Source organism: Prosopis cineraria, unplaced genomic scaffold, assembly GCF_029017545.1.
Source record: "Prosopis cineraria cultivar Desert tree isolate PC_DT_omini unplaced genomic scaffold, ASM2901754v1 PC11, whole genome shotgun sequence".
Classification (NCBI taxonomy): Eukaryota; Viridiplantae; Streptophyta; class Magnoliopsida; order Fabales; family Fabaceae; genus Prosopis; species Prosopis cineraria.
Genome location: NW_026555342.1, coordinates 1,608,670 through 1,628,159, shown reverse-complemented (window position 1 = coordinate 1,628,159; position 19,490 = coordinate 1,608,670). Strand labels below are relative to the sequence as shown.

At 31.3% G+C, this 19,490-nt stretch overlaps 3 protein-coding genes across 6 annotated transcripts; all 3 read left to right on the top strand.

The window, feature by feature from the left end:
- Nucleotides 1-2,142: 2,142 nt before the first annotated feature.
- Nucleotides 2,143-8,271, top strand: LOC129285435 (2-oxoglutarate-dependent dioxygenase 19-like). 4 transcript variants are annotated; one of them, XM_054921149.1, is made up of 5 exons: nt 2,143-2,484; nt 5,389-5,637; nt 6,277-6,509; nt 6,597-6,924; nt 7,479-8,271. In XM_054921149.1, the coding sequence occupies exons 2-4, from the start codon at nt 5,395-5,397 to the stop codon at nt 6,724-6,726; spliced, it is 606 nt and encodes a 201-aa protein (XP_054777124.1). In that variant the 5' UTR covers nt 2,143-2,484; nt 5,389-5,394; the 3' UTR covers nt 6,727-6,924; nt 7,479-8,271. The 4 variants fall into 4 exon arrangements, with proteins under 4 accessions (XP_054777124.1, XP_054777125.1, XP_054777123.1 ...); XM_054921150.1 differs by having other exon boundaries at nt 2,183-2,218; XM_054921148.1 differs by lacking the exon at nt 2,143-2,484 and having other exon boundaries at nt 4,223-5,637.
- Nucleotides 8,272-8,910: 639 nt separating this feature from the next.
- On the top strand, nt 8,911-12,766 carry LOC129285329 (2-oxoglutarate-dependent dioxygenase 19-like). Its single transcript, XM_054920964.1, has 4 exons — nt 8,911-9,531; nt 10,493-10,728; nt 11,330-11,657; nt 12,389-12,766. The coding sequence occupies exons 1-4, from the start codon at nt 9,229-9,231 to the stop codon at nt 12,629-12,631; spliced, it is 1,110 nt and encodes a 369-aa protein (XP_054776939.1). The 5' UTR covers nt 8,911-9,228; the 3' UTR covers nt 12,632-12,766.
- A 3,136-nt stretch (nt 12,767-15,902) lies between these two features.
- LOC129285330 (2-oxoglutarate-dependent dioxygenase 19-like) lies at nt 15,903-18,377 on the top strand. Its single transcript, XM_054920965.1, has 4 exons — nt 15,903-16,305; nt 16,538-16,773; nt 17,349-17,676; nt 17,876-18,377. The coding sequence occupies exons 1-4, from the start codon at nt 16,027-16,029 to the stop codon at nt 18,122-18,124; spliced, it is 1,092 nt and encodes a 363-aa protein (XP_054776940.1). The 5' UTR covers nt 15,903-16,026; the 3' UTR covers nt 18,125-18,377.
- Nucleotides 18,378-19,490: the final 1,113 nt, after the last annotated feature.

Here is a 19,490-nt window from a genome sequence, read left to right as displayed (position 1 = left end):
TTTTCAAGATTCTTACTTTCATATACAGAGTCAAACCTTAAGAAACAAAATAAAATGAAATGATTGAGAATGAAGGCACCTGCGCAGACTTATTTTGGTTAAGCAGTTATTTAGGTTGTCATTTGCTCTGCAAAATTTAGTCAGATGTTTTTACACAGATTAAAAATGCCACTAATAGCTAATAAATATTTGACAGTTAGCAGAAGAAAAGTTTCCACGTCTCACTGTCCCAATTCGTCTTTACAATATTAAACAAATGAAATATCTTTGTTGATTAAAAGCGTTGCTTCATCTCTCTCTCTCTCTCTCTCTCTGGGGTTCTCTGCCTTCTTTGCTTGCTTACTCTTCTCGAAAATCCATGGCTGCAACATCTACTGATTTCTCAGCAGAGTGTTGTGTCAGATCATTATCTGAATCTGGCCTTACTTCTTTACCTTCCTCTTTCGCCTGCAATAATCTTCATGATCTTCCAGTCCCGTAGTCATCAGAAGACCCATTTCCCATTATTGATTTCTCTCTCCTTGTCTCTGGCAATTCTGAGCAAAGGTGCAAAGCCATCCAAGATCTTGGCCAAGCTTGTGAACAATTGGGCTGCTTCTTGGTAAAAAGTCTACACCAGCTTAGCTTAACTGGTTATGCTTTTGCAGAAACAGAACTTTTCTCTCTTTTGCAATGAATTAATCGACTAGTTCATCCCTGAAAGATGACTCCTACATTAGGTTAGTCAGTCAATTCAATTTTTTGCATCACTGAGAACAGTATTAGAATAAACAGAATATCACAGACAGGCACAGAAGATGTAGAATCTTAGCTAGTAGAATGACAGAAGTTCATTTTATGTAAAAATGACAATTTGACAATGTGTATTCAGGTGAAATAGAAAATGATTGGAGATCAAACTGATGGACAAACTATCTTTTGAGGACTGAGCAATGTAATAACTGTTCTGCTTATGTAGTGAATTTCAGTACTGAAGTGAAGTTCATAATATGTAGTTGATCAACCATGGTATCCCAGAGAGTCTCATAAACAATATGATGGAAGGGGTAAACGGTTTTTTTCAATCTTTCAGATGAGGAAAAGAGAGAGTTTCAGGGAAAGCATATTTTTGACCCCATGAAGTGGCTGGTTCTAGCATCAATAGTGCTAAAAAGGTATAAAGTTTCGCTTTTAATGATGAAAAAGTGTGATATTAATGAATTGTAATCGATATTTTAAGGATAGAAAAATACACAAGAAGGCGTATTTATCAGTAAGTGTGAAAGTCAAAGGTTCTTGTTGGGGTTTTTAAATGTGTCATATTCAAAAAAACAACTGAGATAAAATGTAGAGTGAGATGTACTATTCGAACATTGTCCAGCCTTATCTCATTTAATAGTATTCATATAAACAAATTGAGAAATTAATAACTTGATTATTTTTATAATTTTAATTTAGTTATAAATTAATCCTTAAACTTGTCGTTTTACTCATCAATATCTTAGGCTTGTTTCGTTCATATAACAAGGTGCAGTGCAATATACAGTGTAATGCAATTTCAATTACCATATAATGTATTTTCTATGGCATGACCCATTCTCTTTAAACATATTATCTAAAATTATCTTATTCAAAGTGATAAGTTGTAGGTGAAAATTATCGTATGATAATTGCTCAAAAAATTCAATCTACCACATATCATATGTAAAATGGAGAAAATTATCAGAAAAAAAAAACTATTAAAAAAAGCTTACAAGATCGCTTTATTCGGAGCTGGATTATATGTGTGTCATTTCTCCTTTTTTTAGATGCTTACTTTCATATAGAGAATTAAACCTTAAAACAAAATAAAATGCAATGCGTGTGAATGAAAGACCCCACGTAGACCATTTTGTTTAAGTAGTTGATATTTAAGATTGTCATCTTTTTCATAAAGAATTGAATCATTATTTTTTATCACACTTTCGAAAAACTAAATATATGCATTTATTTATTTTTCACTCATCAAACACTTTAAAATAATTTATACCTTATCATTTTTAATCATTCACCGTCGAGATGTAAATCTCATTTAAAATCCGATATAATCTGATTTGTAATTTTTTTTCGCATGAGTTCTTCGTGGCTTGGGAAAAAAAAAAAAAAGAGTTGTCATCTTCTTGGGAAGTCACCACCAGATTTTTCCCCCACTCATTGTCTGTATTCTTGCTCAAGGAAGTAAACGTGCGCCAAGCTTCAGGTCCGTTCTTGCTCTCCCTTCGTCCCCCTCCTTTCCTCTTTCCGTTCGCCGGTGTGGGTGTGTTTGGGTCGACAATTGTACTCAGCTGCGGAGAGTTCCGTTGAACTTGCGGCTTCTTCCTTCTCTTGCTTGCTTCTCGCCGTCAGTGTTCTCTCTTCCTCTTCATTTGCTGCAGCGGCGCCGAAGATTCCTTTCCCGGTTGATTCGTCCTTGTCTAGTGGTTCAGCACTTGTTCTTCCTTCTTCTCTTAGCTTGATTTGGTGTGGGTATGCTTGAAACCTCTCCTCCTCTCTCTCTCTCTGTTTTTTTTTGTGCTGCTGCCGTCCTTCTGTGAGTGTGAGTGTGTTGTTTGGGTTCTTGAAAAAATTGAATTTTCTCCCTCTTCTTGCTTGATGCGTGAATTAGAAAGTGGATAGAATTTAATTAAGTCAGAAATTTAATTTTAAAGATTACACTTTGTTATGTAATTCCACTTGAGTTATTTTGATTATTACAAGAGGAAGAAGGTGGGTATGGAATCAGTCTTTTCCTATGCCTAAATGGATCTTGATGGGGAGATTGATTTGTACCGTATAATATTAATATCGAAACTGCTGGGGCAAAAGCTTGAAGGTTAAGAGGTTTAAATTGATTGCTTTGGAAATTTATGTATATTAGGTCTTTCTAAAAGGGTCTGAAAGAGAATTATATTCTAATAATTTAATTTGTTGGTTAAAATGATATGAGATATTTGGATGCTTAAATGATGATAAGGATGAACTTTGACTTATTCAAGTTAATTGTAATTGTACTATTATAGTGAGAGGTTTGTTCATCTGATAGAAAATCTATTAAAATTTTATTATATTTGACAGGGTAATTAGAAAAAGAGAAAACTTGATTGCAGAGTTGTAAGGAGAGATTTTGGAATTGGCTAATATATCATGTAAGTACATAAAGTTCTCAAATAAATAAAAATTATGATCTTTTTCTTACTTTATTTATTCATTTGAATTGATCTAAATGTATCTTCTTATTGTATCTTATGATTAAGCTAATTTAAAGCATGCAATCAGCTTATTTTTTATTTGCGTTTAATTACGTAAGTATTGTCATGATATTGTGTTTTTTTAAAAATATTATACGTGCATGGACTGGATAAGTTATAGATAAAAAAGTTATTTATAGTTCACAAATTAAAGAAAAATTTTGAATTGTAAGGATTTTGGACCCCATGTATAACAGAAATGTTTTATAAGATTGAATATAGAACTCTAATTGCTAATAATAGTTTTGTTAGCTTTTGACGTGTCATGATACACCTAGCTAATAGGGTAAATGGGAGGTGTTAGCCCCGTGTGTCAGCCAACACATATGGAATGAAAGATATAGTTTTGTGGATATAATTTATGCTCGTAATTTGTGAGCTTTATACTTGCACCTGCTTTTTGTGACTTCTAGCCATGCCAAATGTCATTTATCCTTATGAACTATGTGTCCATACTTGTTATTTGTTCTGTTTAGGTCTTAACCAAAAACAAGTTTTTCAAGTTATATTTTCATTCTTAAGAATTTTTCTTTTATGATTTTAAAAGATATATTCTTAATTTGATGGTTATGATTCTCCATTGTTTTTCCCCCCTATTTTTGTTACTCAAGTATTGAAGATAAAATTGTGTTGCTATCTTTAAAGTACTATCAATAATTAGGTTGGTCATTTATTTCAAGTGTTACATGTTCATGGTTATCATTTATTATTATTATCATTTGGGACTATTATTTACTAAAATTTTTTTGGTATTCATATAGTAAAGGTAGATCTGCTCTTCAGTAAAGCTCATAGAACTTCTTGAGACAAAAAGCATTTTGTTGCTTTGATTACCTTGTGGATTGATGTCAATGTTTAAGCATTTTGTTTTTGTACTAGAGTCGTTCTATGAATTCCATAGGCGGGATTCTTATTTTAAGTGTTTTGGTTTGAATGAATATTTACACTGTGTCGGAATGGAATCTTTGAATGCTGTCAGAATATTCTTTTGGCAACTTGTAGAGATTTCAGGAAGTCTAACCCATAGGAGAGACTTTGCCCAAATTTCTACAGCAAGTTTGAATATTTTGTTGCTATTAGCATTTGCTTAATATAAATGATGATTTTATGATAAAATTGGGCAATTGATATGTTAAATGTTGTCTGGGTTTAGGCTTATAGAATATGAGTTTTTCTTATATTCCAGCCAGTCATACCTTGATATTTTGGGGTGTGACAGATTTTGATTTAACTAATTTCACCTCATTTTTATTTACATTAAGCAAATGAACTATCTTTGTTGATTATAACGAATTAAAGTTTACTAAGCTAATATCAATGATTTAACTATCTCTTCTTAGTTCCAGTGAGATAGATAGAAGTGTTAGAGGGAATATTTACTACGCCTTGATCCATTGTCTTCTAGCATATAGTGTAGAATTATTCTATTCAAAATGATAAGTCATATAGGTGGATATTATCTCATGATAATTGCTCAAACAATTCAATCCTCCACAGTTTATTATATCTAAAAAATGAGAAAATTATCAGGGAAAAAGTGCTGGACTATGTGTGTCATTTCTCCTTTTCAGGAGATGTTTACTTTCACAGAAAGAGTTAAATCTTAAAACAAAGCAGAATGGAATGATTGAGAATGAAAGGACCCACGTGCACTCATTTAGATGAAGTAGGTTTTTAAGGTTGTCATCTCCTTCAGAAGTCATAACATCAACAGCAAATTTATTAAAAAAAAAAAACAGTAACAGCAACATTTGGTAGTATCCTTGTAAGAGTTTGATTTAAATAATTTCAAAGATTGAAAAATGATGCTAATAGCCAATCCTGCAACATTGACATTTAGCTAAGGTACTGAAAACTGAATTAATCAAGGTATTAGTTTAAGAGTTAATAGTTAAAGCTATAGTTGAACTGTGATTAAACCAATTAAAACACTGGTTTAACAGTTTGATAGTTTATTGGTTCAATTGAGCAGATTGACCCGAGTTTTCATGCCATACATTGGGCAGAAAAACTTTCACATATCTGGCTGCCCCCATTTGTCTTTACATGAAACAAATGGAATATAAGTATCTTTGTTGATTACAAGTGTTGCTCCAAGTAACTATCTCACTCTCTGATGTTCTTTGCCTTCTTTGCTTCTCAGAAATCCATGGCTGCAACAACTACTGATTTCTCAGCACATTTTTCTATCAAATCATTATCTGAATCTGGCATTGCTTCTTTACCTTCCTCTTATGTCTGGAAATATGTCAATGATCGTTCAATCTTGGACTCATCGGATGACCCATTTCCCATTATTGATTTCTCTCTTCTTACCTCCAACAATTCTGAACAAAGGTGCAAAGCCATCCAAGATCTTGGCCAAGCTTGTGAGCAATGGGGCTGCTTCTTGGTAAGAAGTATAATGGGAAAACATAACAAAAGGTCTTTTTACTTTGATTGTGTTTTATTTTTAGTCCATATAGTTTCATTTTGTTGTTTCCAGTCCCTTTAGTTTGATCAATCTGCAACATTACTCCTTATAGTTTTGAAAATGCACATAAAAAACATGAGTTGTCACTGATAGAGCTAGTTTTCTGTAGCTCTACTAACCTTTTTACTGACATTATGGTAAAAATATTCTAATTATATGAAAAACAAATTGATTAGGTATGATTAAAATAAAAGATAAATGAAAAAACATTCTTTTATATTTGGCTTAAATAGAATATGGGAGACGAATGTGAGAATAAGTACACGTTAGCAAATGGGTTAACAGAGTTAAATATATGTCAACAAAAGTAAATCTTTCAATGTCAACTCATGGTCTTCATGTGCATTTTTAAAATTATAGAAACTAACGTTGTTGACGAATCGAATTAAAGGGATTGGAAACAACAAAATAAAATTATAGAGATTAAAAGCAAAATACAATCAAAGTACAAGAACCTATTGTTGTATTTTCCCAAATATAATCTAAACTATTTCATTTCTCTCTTCTGTTTATGTAATGAACTTGAGTACCGAAGAATGAAGTTCATGATTTTTGTAGTTGATCAACCATGGTTTCCCGGAGAGTCTGATAAACAGAATGATGGATGGAGTAAAAGGGTTTTTCAATCTATCAGATGAGGAAAAGAAAGAGTTTCAGGGAAAGAATATTTCTGACCCCATAAAGTGTGGATCTTCCATGAATGGTGTTACAGAGGTAAGAAGCTGGAGAGATTTTTTGAAAGTCTTTGTCCATCCAGAGTTCCACTTTCCTCATAAACCTGCAGGATTTAGGTATGCATTATGATGCTTCTCTCAAAATCAATTTGGGTTTTTTCAATACATTCTAATAATTCATGACTTAAGTTCTTGATTGTACAGTGACACTGCATTTGAGTACGTCAAGTTAATGAGAGAACTCACAAGGGAACTGCTGAATGGTATATCAAAAAGTCTGGGATTGGAACCAAACTACATATGTAAGGCAATGAAAATGGAGCCAAGCTTTTAAGTGTTTGTTGCAAATCGGTACCCTCCATGGCCAGAGCCAGAACATGCCTTGGGACTTCTTCCTCATACTGATCATGGCTTGCTCACTATAATGGCAGAAAATATCAGTGGTGGCCTTTAGACTCTGCATAATGGCAAGTGGGTCAAAATGAATGTTCCTCCCAAAGCTCTCTTGGTTAACACTGGCGATGTTCTAGAGGTTCTAATTTTCCCCTTTCATCACCATCATCATGCAATATATACATAAAAAAGTCCCAAATAAAGAAAGTAGGGAGAATGACACTTAAGTACCAAAAGAGGGAATTGATTACAATTAATTCCTAAATAAGGGAATTAATGACCAATGGAAACGAATCATTTCTTTAGTCCTAACACAAACATGTTAGGGAAAATCACTTTAAGGTCCCACAAGATTACTTTGAAGTCCCATGTTTTTCACCTAAATGGTCAATTTCCTACATTGAGGTTATCAATTGTTACTGGATAGTGGTTGTTAATTGAAAAGTTACTGAAAATTTTCAATTAACTAAGTAACAATAGTTAGCAACTATTCAACGGTAATTGACAACTTCGATAAAAGATACAGGATTTCAGAGTAATTCTGTGATTTCATGAGATTTTCTATATTTAGATTCCTTTCGTGAGATTTTAGAGTAATTTTCCCCATACTAAATGTTGCTTGAAGCTTAAGACTCCTAATAGTTGATCCATATATGTGTGACCTGAACTTTCTTTTCGGCATGTTTCGTGAAGATGGTGACAAATGGGAGGTACAAGAGCAATATGCATAGAGCAGTGTTGTTTTCCAATGCAACGAGGATATCAATGGTGACTTTAGATGCTCCATCACTGGACCAAGTGATCAGCCCAGCATCAGAGCTTGTGGATGACACTCATCCACCAGCCTTCATTTCATTAACCACCAGCAAATTCTATGAACTCCAACAATCAACCTTGTTTGACAAGGAAACTATCTTGGACCGTTTTCGCATTCCATATGCTTAATTGCATCATTAATTCTGCAAAACCAATAAAAAAACATCACTTTGGGTCTCTATATTTTGTTATAGGTCTTTGCACTTTTTTTCTTGTATTCTAGGTCCCTATACTTTTATTTTTCGGTGTTCTAAATCCCTTCAAAGTCCCTACACTTTATTCATATAGAAATTTAGAACACTAAAAAATAAAAATGTAGCAACCTAAAATACCAGGAAAAAGTGCAAGGATTTATAATAAAACGCAAACATAGTGCGGGGATCCAAAATTATATTTTTCCTTAATCTTTAGTTAGGGTGTCCTTGTAGAGTGTGTGTATGTGTGTTTTTCTGAATTTGTGAGGCTTTACTGCATTGATTGAAATACCATAAGGCATTACAGGCGATGCCAGTGGTCAAAATTATTATTATGGGATCCCTGTATGAGTTCAAGCCTTGTGTGGGATTTGGAAATTGTAGTTATGTATTATATTTGAATCATTTTAGTTGTTTGAGTTTATGTTGTTAGTGTTTGATTGTTAAATAATATATACTGTGTTGGTTTGTTATAATTCATGGGGTTCGGTTATCCTAGTTTGGTTCTGAAAATTGTATTCTTTTTATTTATATTATCTCAGACTTTATGCTTAACCTTAATGTCATGGACGGGGGTTCGGGGCGGAAAATTTAGAGCCCTTATGTTTAAGTTTTAAATTTTTTAAAATGAAAAGTTGCTTATTTCTTTCTTTAAAAATATTTTGTGAAATTTTATTATGCTTATTTAATATTTTAAAAATATTAAAATATGAAAAAAATATTTCTAATTATTTTAACAAGTAATTTAAATAGCTTCTCACAATGAAATAAAAAGGAAAGAATGCCATTAAAAATTAGTGAATATAGAGAGATAACATATAAAGTTTAAAATAATAAATATTTTTTATGAATATAAATCCATGAACATATCATCAAATTTGAAACTTACTAAGTAATGATAACTTTTTATTATTGTAATCAAATATAAAATAATTTTGTATTTTAATAAATCATTACAAGCTAAATCAATTTTTTTATAAAATTTCTAAAAATAACCTATTTCTTGTGAAATATATATTTAAGATCAATGTTAAAATTATTTTACAAGTAAAACTTATTAAAATTAAATAATAAACAAACAATACACGTAACATAAAGATCATAAATTTAAAAAAAAAAAAAAGAAAGCAACCTATTCAGCCCCAAATCAACACAGGTGTGCTTGATCTGTCTCGTAAAATCCAAAGCAACACAAATCAACAGCTTATCGCCAATACAAATTTGATTTCCAACTTGACAGACTAAAACACACCACAAAAAGCCAATTTAGCAGTAGGGACAGATTTGCAGAAAACTGTCCCCGTAAGCTCCATGCAAAAAATCTGACTGTCCCAATTTGTTTTCACATGAAACAATTAAATGAAACATCTTTGTTAATTGAGGCTGTGTTCCAATTCCTTCACTGATCACACTCTGCATTTCTTGCATCTCACATGACTCTTAGTCCAAAATCCATGGCTGCAACATTTACTATTGCTACTGATTTCACAGAACACTCTTCAATCCATTCAAGCAAAGTGACCACGATCAAATCATTGTCTGAATCTGGACTTACTTCTCTGCCACCCTCTTTTGCATGCAAAAATCTTCATAAAATTCCAGTTCTGGATTCATCATCAGAATATAATACACTTCCTGTTGTTGATTTCTCTCTCCTTGTTTCTGGCAATTCTGAACAAAGAGACAAAGCCATCCAAGACCTTGGCCAAGCTTGTGAAGAATGGGGCTTCTTCTTTGTAAGAAATCTATGCGAGAATTGTTCTCTCTTTTGCATTGAATTAATTATAACTAGTTCATCCCTGACAGATGACTTGTGCATTATGTTAGTCCTTCAATTCTTTTTTGTTTTTTTGCATCACTTGAATACACAAGTTATAGTTTCTTTTCCACCACTATATTAATTTAGATTTAATATCAGGATAATCTGAAGATCACAAACTGGTGCATGAAATGTCAAATATTTAGCTAACAGAATGAAAAAAGAAGTTCATTTTAGGGATAACCAAACTTTAGTTCCTCAAGTTTAATTTTGTCTAAATTATTGATTTGGTCCTTATTGTTTAAAGAAAAGGTAATCATGTTAAAGTTTGTTGACATGGATAGTGAATTATTGATGACAGCCGCAAAGATTAATGAAAATTAGTGTAATTATTTGGATGTGAAAAAAGTAGAATAAAAATTTTTTGTAAAAAAAAAAAGACGAAAGAACAAACACAGTGTAAGGGATAAAATTAATAAAAATTAAAATGAATATGAGGGCTAACTTGTTCTCCGTTAACTATATGTATATGTATATGTCAAGTCATTAACATACTTTACACAATAGATTAACTTGAGAGTTAATATTTAACTGAAATAAAATTAAGAAAATAAAAGTTTAGTTTTTTTTTTTTCGGGGTGAAAAGGCAAGCCGAAACTTGTGATAGAGTTAGTAACAAAAACTTAGAGAGTGGAGCAAAGGTTCTTCTCTCAGAGAAAATTCCTTGACAGCACCAACGAACTTCTGTCAAAAATCTAAACAAAAGAAAGTTTAGTTATCCTTTCATTTTATGTTAAAATTGAAGATTTGTGTATTCAGCTGATACTAGAAATGATTCGAGATCAAACTGATGCACAAGCCATATTTTGAAGATTGAACTATTTAATTCACTCTTCTGTATCTCTAGTGAATTGAGTACTGAAGTTCATCATTTGCAGTTGATCAACCATGGTATACCAGAGAATCTGATTAACAGCATGATGGAAGGAGTAAAAGGATTTTTCAATCTTTCAGAAGAGGAAAAGAAAGAGTTTCAGGGAAAACATATTTTTGACCCCATAAGGTATGGCTCTAGCATCAATACTGCTGTAGAAAAGATACACTGCTGGAGAGATTTTCTCAAAGTCTTCGTCCATCCAGAGTTCCATTTTCCTCATAAGCCTTCCGGATTTAGGTATGCAAGAACTCAGTAGGCTCAATTTTTTAATCACAACATATCCAAATATGATTTTAGAACTTGTTAAGTCATAGCTTTTATTACCTTGCTTTTGTTATAATCTTAGTTAGAAAAAGATTAAATGATGATTTTGCCTTTTAAACTATGTTCAGGAGTGTTTGGGACCCTAAACTTTATTTAATACAATATTTCCCTTCAATAGTTGAAAACGATACAATATTATCCCTACCATTAATAAATGCTAATTTTGACAATTAGATGGTTAGAAATTTAAAGAGAGGTATCTCAAAAATTGCAAAAAAGGATCTAGAAAATTACAAATAACTATTATATAAAAATTAATATTGATTAAGTTTTCTAAATTACAAATAAATACCAAGAGATAAATTTTATTTCTTTCTCATGTAAAAGACCAAAATACCATTTGAGCCATCTACTTTTACCAACTACCGAGTGATTATTGTATCACCATTGCTGGCAACAACACCTACAAGTAACTAAAAAATATTATATTTGTTTTAATATTATTTATAAATATTCTTGATTCTTTTCTTCATCTCGCATCCCATTATTCTGACACGAGTTCTTGATGCTACAGTGACACTGCATTTGAATACTTGAAGATGATAAGAGAAATCATAAGGGAACTACTGAGGGGTTTATCAGAAAATTTGGGATTGGAACCAAACTACATAAATAAGGCTACGACGATAGAGTCAAGCTTTCAAGTCTTCGTTGCAAATCTGTACCCTCCATGTCCGGAGCCAGAACTTGCTGTGGGACTCCATCCTCACTCTGACCATGGCTTGCTCACAGTACTCACAGAAAGTATCAGTGGTGGCCTTCAGACTCTGCATAATGGAAAGTGGGTGAAAGTGAATGCTCCTCCGAATGCTTTAATGGTTAACACTGCTGATCAACTAGAGGTGCTCAATCTTTTACTGTCATCATCTTCATCATGACTCAAACATATAATATGCCAACCACAAACACGTTGGATGTTTCTTGAAGTTTAAGATTCTTAAAAGCTACTATGTTCTTAAAATTAGTTTTGACCAAAATCAATAATTAATTGTGATATGATTCTTGACTAAATCCAAGATGTCGAATTTGATTAAGATATTGCAATTAGTATAATATATCAGTTGCAATCATCCTCTCATTAAGGGATATGACCTGTGTTGATATGATTTCCTAAAATTCGCCACCTATCTACACTATAAATAGGACTTGGATAACTTAACAAGTGTCTCACATGATTTTGTCATATAATACTCAAAAAGTACCAGATTTCAAATTTTGGAAGGGACAACATATGATAGGAGTGTTTTGATCGTGAGGAGTGTTTTGAATTTTTGAGGAAAATATATCTTGATAATTTTCAATTATTGATGATATCCAATAGCTATAATTGAGACACTAATGATCTTAGGCTACTCATTAAATCCAAATCCTTATAAATAGGAGTGGTTGTCTCAGAAAATTGCACCTTAGAGTAGAATACTCTTCTGTCAGTCTTTATCTCTTCTTGTAAGGTAAGGTGCTTCATACCCGGATCTGGTATGTGTTCATCCGAATTCTTTTTTTTGTGATTAATTTCCTTTGGCTACTAACTCATATGTTTTCACTTTAAGTTCCTTTGGTATGTTTTGTTTAGATTATGAGTAATGGGAAGTACAAGAGCAATGTGCATAGAGCAGTAGTGCACTCCAATGCTACAAGGATTTCAATGGTGACTGCAAATGGTCCATCACTAGACCAACTTATCAGCCCAGCAACAGAGTTTGTCAGTGATACTCACCCACCAGCCTACACTTCAGTAACATACAAGAAATACTATGAACTGAGCCAATCCAACTCGTTTGATAATGGACTCTTCCTGGATCGTATGCGCATCTGAACTTAGACCACTTTCTGTGGAAACCAAGAGTTAGTGGTGAGTCATCTCTGTATTAAATATGTGTGCTTCCCTTCTTTCCAGGACTTCAAAATTTTTAAGGCTTTTGTGTGTACTGTGTAGGAGTTGAATAATGATGAGATGAGGTTGACATCAAAGTTCAAACTGTCTATTTTACCTATCATCTCACACGTCCGTCTTCTAACTTATTTAACTATAATCAAGAAAAACCTTACAATTTATTAACTCTATTTAAAAATTTAATAAATTTTTAACTTTATTTCTATTAAATATATACATATTTTAATAACATATTCCCTTCATCTCAATTTATAAGAAACTTTGAAGATGATTTGGTATTCCCAAATATAAGATAATTTAATAAAAATAAAATTTCATTAACTATATTTTTTTAATATTGCCTTTCCCTCCTCATTATATTTTTTTCTTTTGTAAGGTTATTAAATGAATGGTGTTTTAAAAAAAATTTATTTTTGTTTTGAAAAAGAAGATAGTAAATTGTATTTAATAGACTTTATTGATATGCATAAATTTGTCTAAAATTATCTTATAAATTAAAACAAAGAGAGTACTTTTTCTCACCAACATTTAATGGAAAGTAAATAGAGAAAATTATAATAAAAAAATTAATGATGTGACTCTTATAAATAAAACAAAAAAATTCTTTTTATCTTATAAATAAAATTTAAGGGAGTACATCTTTGTAATTTGCATTAAGATCAATTTATTGGTTTGAATTTATCTTCACCATCTTGTGATTGCCTTGGTCTGTGAGAATTCATCGATTCAGTTATAGTAGTTTGGCAGAGGAAATTGTACTATCTTTGTGAATGTTATTTATATGACACGCTTAACCTCAATGTCATCGTGAGTGTTAATTCTTCCGTCTCAAATTATAAAATATTTTAAAAAATTTAATATTTTATTAGATAGATTTATTTCAATACTACATTTTCTCTCTCTTTCTATTTAATACTAATTAAGTCTAGATTTAAGGTTATTAAATGAAGGATATTCTAGGAAGTTTATATTTTTATTTTTAAAAAATAAAATTGTTAAGTGTATTTAATGAAGTTTATTAGTACGTAAGATTTTTTCTAAAAATATCTTATAATTTAAGATGAAGAAAGTCTTATTATTATTATTTTATTTTTTGGTGAACATCGTAAGTGTCATTTATAAGACATTCACATTGGCACAGACTAGAACGTAACTCTGAGATGAATATTATGGTAAAGTATAAAATTTTAAGTATTAACAAGAATATTCAGCATTGATTTGGCTTCATAATTATTAATGTTTTAACATTTGTTATACTGTGATGTGAATTTTGATTCCCTTAATTATTTTATTATTTATCTAGAGCATCTTCAAAAAGAAAACCTTTGTGGTTAGGGGGGTGGGGGAAAAGAAAACCTTTGTGTACACATTTCTAATCAGTTGACTGGATTGTTTTACCGATAGTTCAAATTTAAAACTTTTATTTTTTATTTTATATTTAAAAAAATTATAATTTATAATAAATTTACTTAATCACTAACTTAGGTTGATTATATTAGTGATTTGAAAAATCAAACTGAATTAGCTGATCTGATTGGTTGAACCATCAGTCGGTCACTATAGAGGCTTAATTTTAACCATCAAACCGTTTTAAGGATTAGGTCGGATTGAATCTTTCAGGCTGGATGATTGGATTAAAAATCGCTTGAACTGTGAATTAAGAGCAGTTTTTAAAGAACCAGTAGGTCAAATTTTTTTCATTGTTTTCCAAGTTTTAACCCAAAAAATAAAAGCCTCGCTCAATTCTTATCCTTTATGGTTGTACTCCGCAGTGCTTGTGATGTTAACCCTCTTCCATGGCTAACCTCCAAGAAAAAGATAGAAGAAAAAAGGAGAGGGAAAGAGCTGCGTTTTGCTTCTCAGAACTCAAACAAGTGATCTGGAAATAAGTGATATAAGGACAAAAAGCTTGCATTCTTGAGACATGTCTGTTACTTTTTTTATTTTTATTTGTCGTTGAATGAGGAGCCGTACAAGGAAGATGTTTGGAGGGAATAGATATAGGTTAACTAATAACTTCAAGTACTTTTGTCATCATTTTTTTTTCACTTTTATTTTTTTGACCAATTTTGTTATCAGTGTTTTGAAAAATAACACCTTTACTTGTTTCCATACCTTAATATTTTTTTTTTTATATTTTCCGTAAATAAATTATTTTTACAAATATCAATTTATTTGGAATGCTAAATTTTTTTATAATTATTATCTCATTTGTTACCATACATATATTATATTTATAATATTAAATTGTTTAAGTTTTAATTTAATTTTATTATTGTAAACCACCTAAAAATATATCTTGGTATATTATTTTTATTTATAATAAGTAATATTTAACTAAAATATATTTTTTAATATACTCGGTTCAACCATGAACAGGCACTTTAATCGATTCAATGACCGATCTGATTTTTAAAATATTAGTTTATATTTAATTGGAATAGTAAAATTTAATATTAATTTTTTTATAAATTTACGGGTTCAGATTTATTTTAAACAGTTTATATTTACCAAAATAAAAAATAGTAAAATAAATTAATATTAAATATTTATTATTGAAAGTGCATTTAGATAATCAATATAAAAAAATTACAAGAGGGTAAGACTTATATGTTTAGCATTATATACTTAATATACTTATATGTATTCAAATCATGACAAATAGATCTTAATGTATTAATATAATTAATAACAAGAATTTATTTTAGAATAAATAATCTATACAAGATCCGTATGCCTCGATTTAATTGAAAATAAATACATTAAGTATATAAGTTTTTCACATTATAAAAACTTTCAACATTAAATTGAACCATCCAAAGTAAATCTATACCATTCAAATTGGTAATAAACTGATTTATTAAATTTTTTTTATAATTCTTGTAACGTTATTTTGATAAAAATTTATCCAGATAATTTTAAATTAAATATAGACGATAATCAAACAAATCTATTAATAAAATTTCATAATCCATTAAATGTAAAATAAAAAGTAAAAGTTTTAAATATTGACCATTTAAATTAATTTGAACGGTCCAAATTCTTTTGTCGTTCAGCGAAGAGTTTATCCGCCCTGCCAGTCCCGTTGTTCTGCTTTTAATACAATGAACAACAGTAGATATATATAGATGACCATTTGGCAGGACATGATCCACTCGTACTTTATTTGCAATGAATCTTACTTAGCCTATTTGTCTTTACATTGAAAAAGAAGCATTGTCATCATTGATTACTTATCCAATTCTCTCAGCACTATTTGGCTCTCTACCTTTCCTATTTTTGCCTCTCTTGTTAGCATATACTCGTTCCAAAAATCCATGGCTGCAACAGTTACTATTGCTAGTGATGATTTCTTGGAACAGCCTTCTATTCATTCAACCGAAGTAACCACCATCAAATCATTGTCTGAATCTGGCCTTACTTCTATACCTCCTTCTTTTGCCTCCAAAAATCTTCATTATCTTCCAGTTCTGGACTCATCACAAGGCTTAATTCCCATCATTGACTTTTCTCTCCTAGCCTCCAACAATTCCAAACTCAGGTGCAAGGCCATTCAAGATCTTGGCCATGCTTGTGAAGAATGGGGCTGCTTCTTGGTAAAAAAAAAAAAAAAAATTCCACACCACTCAGCTTAGCTTTTGAAGAAGCAGACTTTTTCTGCTCTTCTGTAGATAATTAACATGTTAATTCCAGAAAGATGACTTGTACATTAAGTTAGCCCTTAGATTAAACTGATGTGCAGGTTATCTTTCAAGCATTGAACTGGTTCTGTTAATTTATTTTTCTGTTTATGCAGAGAATTTGTGTACTAAAGTTTGTGATTTGTAGTTGATCAATCATGGTATCCCAGAGAGCATGATGAACAGCATGATGGAAGGGGTTCAAGGATTTTTTGATCTTTCGGATGAAGAAAAGAAAGAGTTTCAAGGGAAACATATCTTTGATCCCATGAGGTATGGCTCTAGTTTCAATACTGCCGTAGAAAAAGTATACTGCTGGAGGGATTTTCTCAAAGTCTTTGTGCATCCAGACTTCCATTTCCCTCATAAACCTTCTGGATTAAGGTATGCATGATGTCACTCACAAAATTTAACTTTTAACTACATGTGTATGTACCTTTTTATGCATAGAATTCTGAACAGCGTGACTTCATATAAACTTTATGTACTAGAAGCTAAATTATATATAACCCTCCTAAATTTTATATCATGTATAGATAACTTCCTTAATCTTTGAAATTATAATAAACCCTCCTGAACTCTTTCTCTTGTATAAATAACTCTCCTATTCATTATTTATCTACACAACTTATAATTTAGGTGGGTTATCTGCAAGTCATAGTTTGAGGGGATTATATGTGCACAAAAATCTTTAATTTATCTACAGAGTTAAAAGTTCAAGAGGGGTTTATAATTAAGTTTTAGAGGTTAAAAGAATTATTTGTATATGGTTCAAATTCAAGGGAGTTTTACGTAGCGTAGTTCATAATATATTGATATATTGATCAAGAGTAGCTATTTGTATATGACTTTCGGACTTTTAAATCATAATTTTTATTGTCAGGCTTAAGTTAGGTTATCTTGACCTTCCATTCTTAATCCGCCGTTCTGTTCTCTGACTTCAGCTCTTGATCCTACAGTGATACTGCGTGTGAGTATTTCAAAAGAATCAGAGAAATCATAAGGGAACTGTTGAAAGGTGTATCAGAAAGTTTGGGATTAGAACCAAACTACATAAATAAGGCTATGAATATGGAGTCAAGCTTTCAAGTCTTCATTGCAAATCTGTACCCTCCATGTCCAGAGCCAGAACTTGCTGTGGGGATCCATCCTCACTCTGATCATGGCTTGCTCACTATGCTCTCAGAAAATGGCATCAATGGCCTCCAGACTCTGCATAATGGCAATTGGGTCAAACTCAATCCTCTTCCCAATGCTCTAATGGTTAACACTGCTGATCTTCTGGAGGTAACTTTCTGCTACTATCATAACCATCAACATATATATATATATATATATAGCTCCATCATTCTCAGCATATAGAATTAGACATATCAGCAAACATGTAACATGCCAAAGACAAGCATAATGAAAGTTCCTTGAAACCTGAGATGCTTGATAGCTCATCCATATTTGACGATTGAACGTGTTTTGATATTGTTTTTAGATTGTGACTAATGGGAAGTACAAGAGCAATGTGCATAGAGCTGTACTGTACAGCAATGCTACAAGGATATCAATAGTGACTGCAAATGGCCCATCATTTGACCAACTTATCAGTCCAGCACCAGAGCTTGTCAATGAAAGCAACCCACCAGCCTATAAATCATTAACATATAGGCAATTCTATGAACTTCATCAATCAAACTCACTTGATAAGAAAAGTGCATTGGACCGCATACGCCTTCTAACGTAGACCACTCTGCAGAACCAAGTATCATCCATGGTCATACATGATATATGTATGGATGGATGAATGAGATTATGTATGCATGTGTATGGATGTATGTATGAGTGTTTCTTATCTATCTAGTGCTTGGAAATCAGTAAAACTTTTCTGCTTATGAATTGATAGCCCACATGGAATGACTAGTCTCCGCCACTGGTTTTAAGTTTTCCATTTCAAGTGTACCTTTTTAGTTGAAATCCAGCTTGACTCTGTTCCATAAGAGAGATGCTTATGCCAGAATCATTGCAATGTCAATGAGGTGGGCCACGATCCAAGTTGAAATCCGGTTTGATAAATATCCAACCCCATATGCCAATCGGAGTTGGCTTGCTTCCACTGTATAAGTAGAGTTTCCGCTATATAGTGGAGGGAACTCTGAAAATCTAGATTGTTAGATTTGATTTGATAATTTATTTTTAAAAATTTAATCTGAATGGTTCGTATCTACAGTGAAGCTGCAGTAGAGGGAAATCAGGTCCATGCCAATTTGATATTTACTCTATGGATCCTTAATGCATTACATGAAGTTTGAAAATTGAATTACTATGCTATATATAGTTTGTAAATAATGTATCAATGAGGGTTGGATTTAATCAAAGGTGTTGGTTTTTTATAACATAGTAAATTAAGATTCGAATCTTTGTTAGATTAGGTACATTTAATGTCTAATAGTATCTGAAACAAAAATTTCTCTAATAAAATGATACTTATGAGGGACCAATTAAAAACTTGTAAATAGTATGACTTGCAATTAAAAAAAAAAAACTAGATACAAGCCGAGGACATCATGTAGAGTTTAAATTAAGTTATATTATTTATAATTTATGAAAAGTGTAGCTTCATATAAATCATATATGTTGATTATATTTATATTCCTCATAGTAACCAAAAAAAAAAAAACAAAGAGGGTGTTATTTACTTTCTCTTTTAAAAAATATAAAGTATTTTTAATTGAATTTCATCCTCAATAAAGTAGTTACTTACTTTCAAACTAACTTTATCTTTTATATTCATCCCCATTAAATACCTTATAATAAATATAAATTATTCATCAATAAAGATAATTTTAAAAAAATAATAATTATATTTAAAAAATTAAAAATACTTATATTTTTTAATATTTAATTTTTTAAAAAATATTTTATATTTTTAAACAGGATAAAAAATGTCTGAGAGAAAAATAAGTGAGCAAGAAACAAATTTTCCAATAAACAAGCCATAGTTTTACATCACATTAGTTTGATGGTGATGTGACTGATTAGGCATCAGTAACTATTCTTAGTGTGATTTGAATTCTTTGATGTGCCTTGCTCCCCACGCTTCACCACCGAAA

Bases quoted from the DNA above. Each gene is read 5' to 3' on its own strand.
- LOC129285330 (XM_054920965.1), top strand. From the start codon at position 16,027: ATGGCTGCAACAGTTACTATTGCTAGTGATGATTTCTTGGAACAGCCT. The intron at 16,306-16,537 runs GTAAAAAAAAAA...TGTGATTTGTAG, and splicing joins AAGAATGGGGCTGCTTCTTG to TTGATCAATCATGGTATCCC. The intron at 17,677-17,875 runs GTAACTTTCTGC...TATTGTTTTTAG, and splicing joins ACACTGCTGATCTTCTGGAG to ATTGTGACTAATGGGAAGTA.
- LOC129285329 (XM_054920964.1), top strand. From the start codon at position 9,229: ATGACTCTTAGTCCAAAATCCATGGCTGCAACATTTACTATTGCTACT. The intron at 10,729-11,329 runs GTATGCAAGAAC...TTGATGCTACAG, and splicing joins CATAAGCCTTCCGGATTTAG to TGACACTGCATTTGAATACT. The intron at 11,658-12,388 runs GTGCTCAATCTT...TGTTTTGTTTAG, and splicing joins ACACTGCTGATCAACTAGAG to ATTATGAGTAATGGGAAGTA.
- LOC129285435 (XM_054921148.1), top strand. From the start codon at position 5,362: ATGTTCTTTGCCTTCTTTGCTTCTCAGAAATCCATGGCTGCAACAACT. The intron at 5,638-6,276 runs GTAAGAAGTATA...TGATTTTTGTAG, and splicing joins AGCAATGGGGCTGCTTCTTG to TTGATCAACCATGGTTTCCC. The intron at 6,510-6,596 runs GTATGCATTATG...TTGATTGTACAG, and splicing joins CATAAACCTGCAGGATTTAG to TGACACTGCATTTGAGTACG.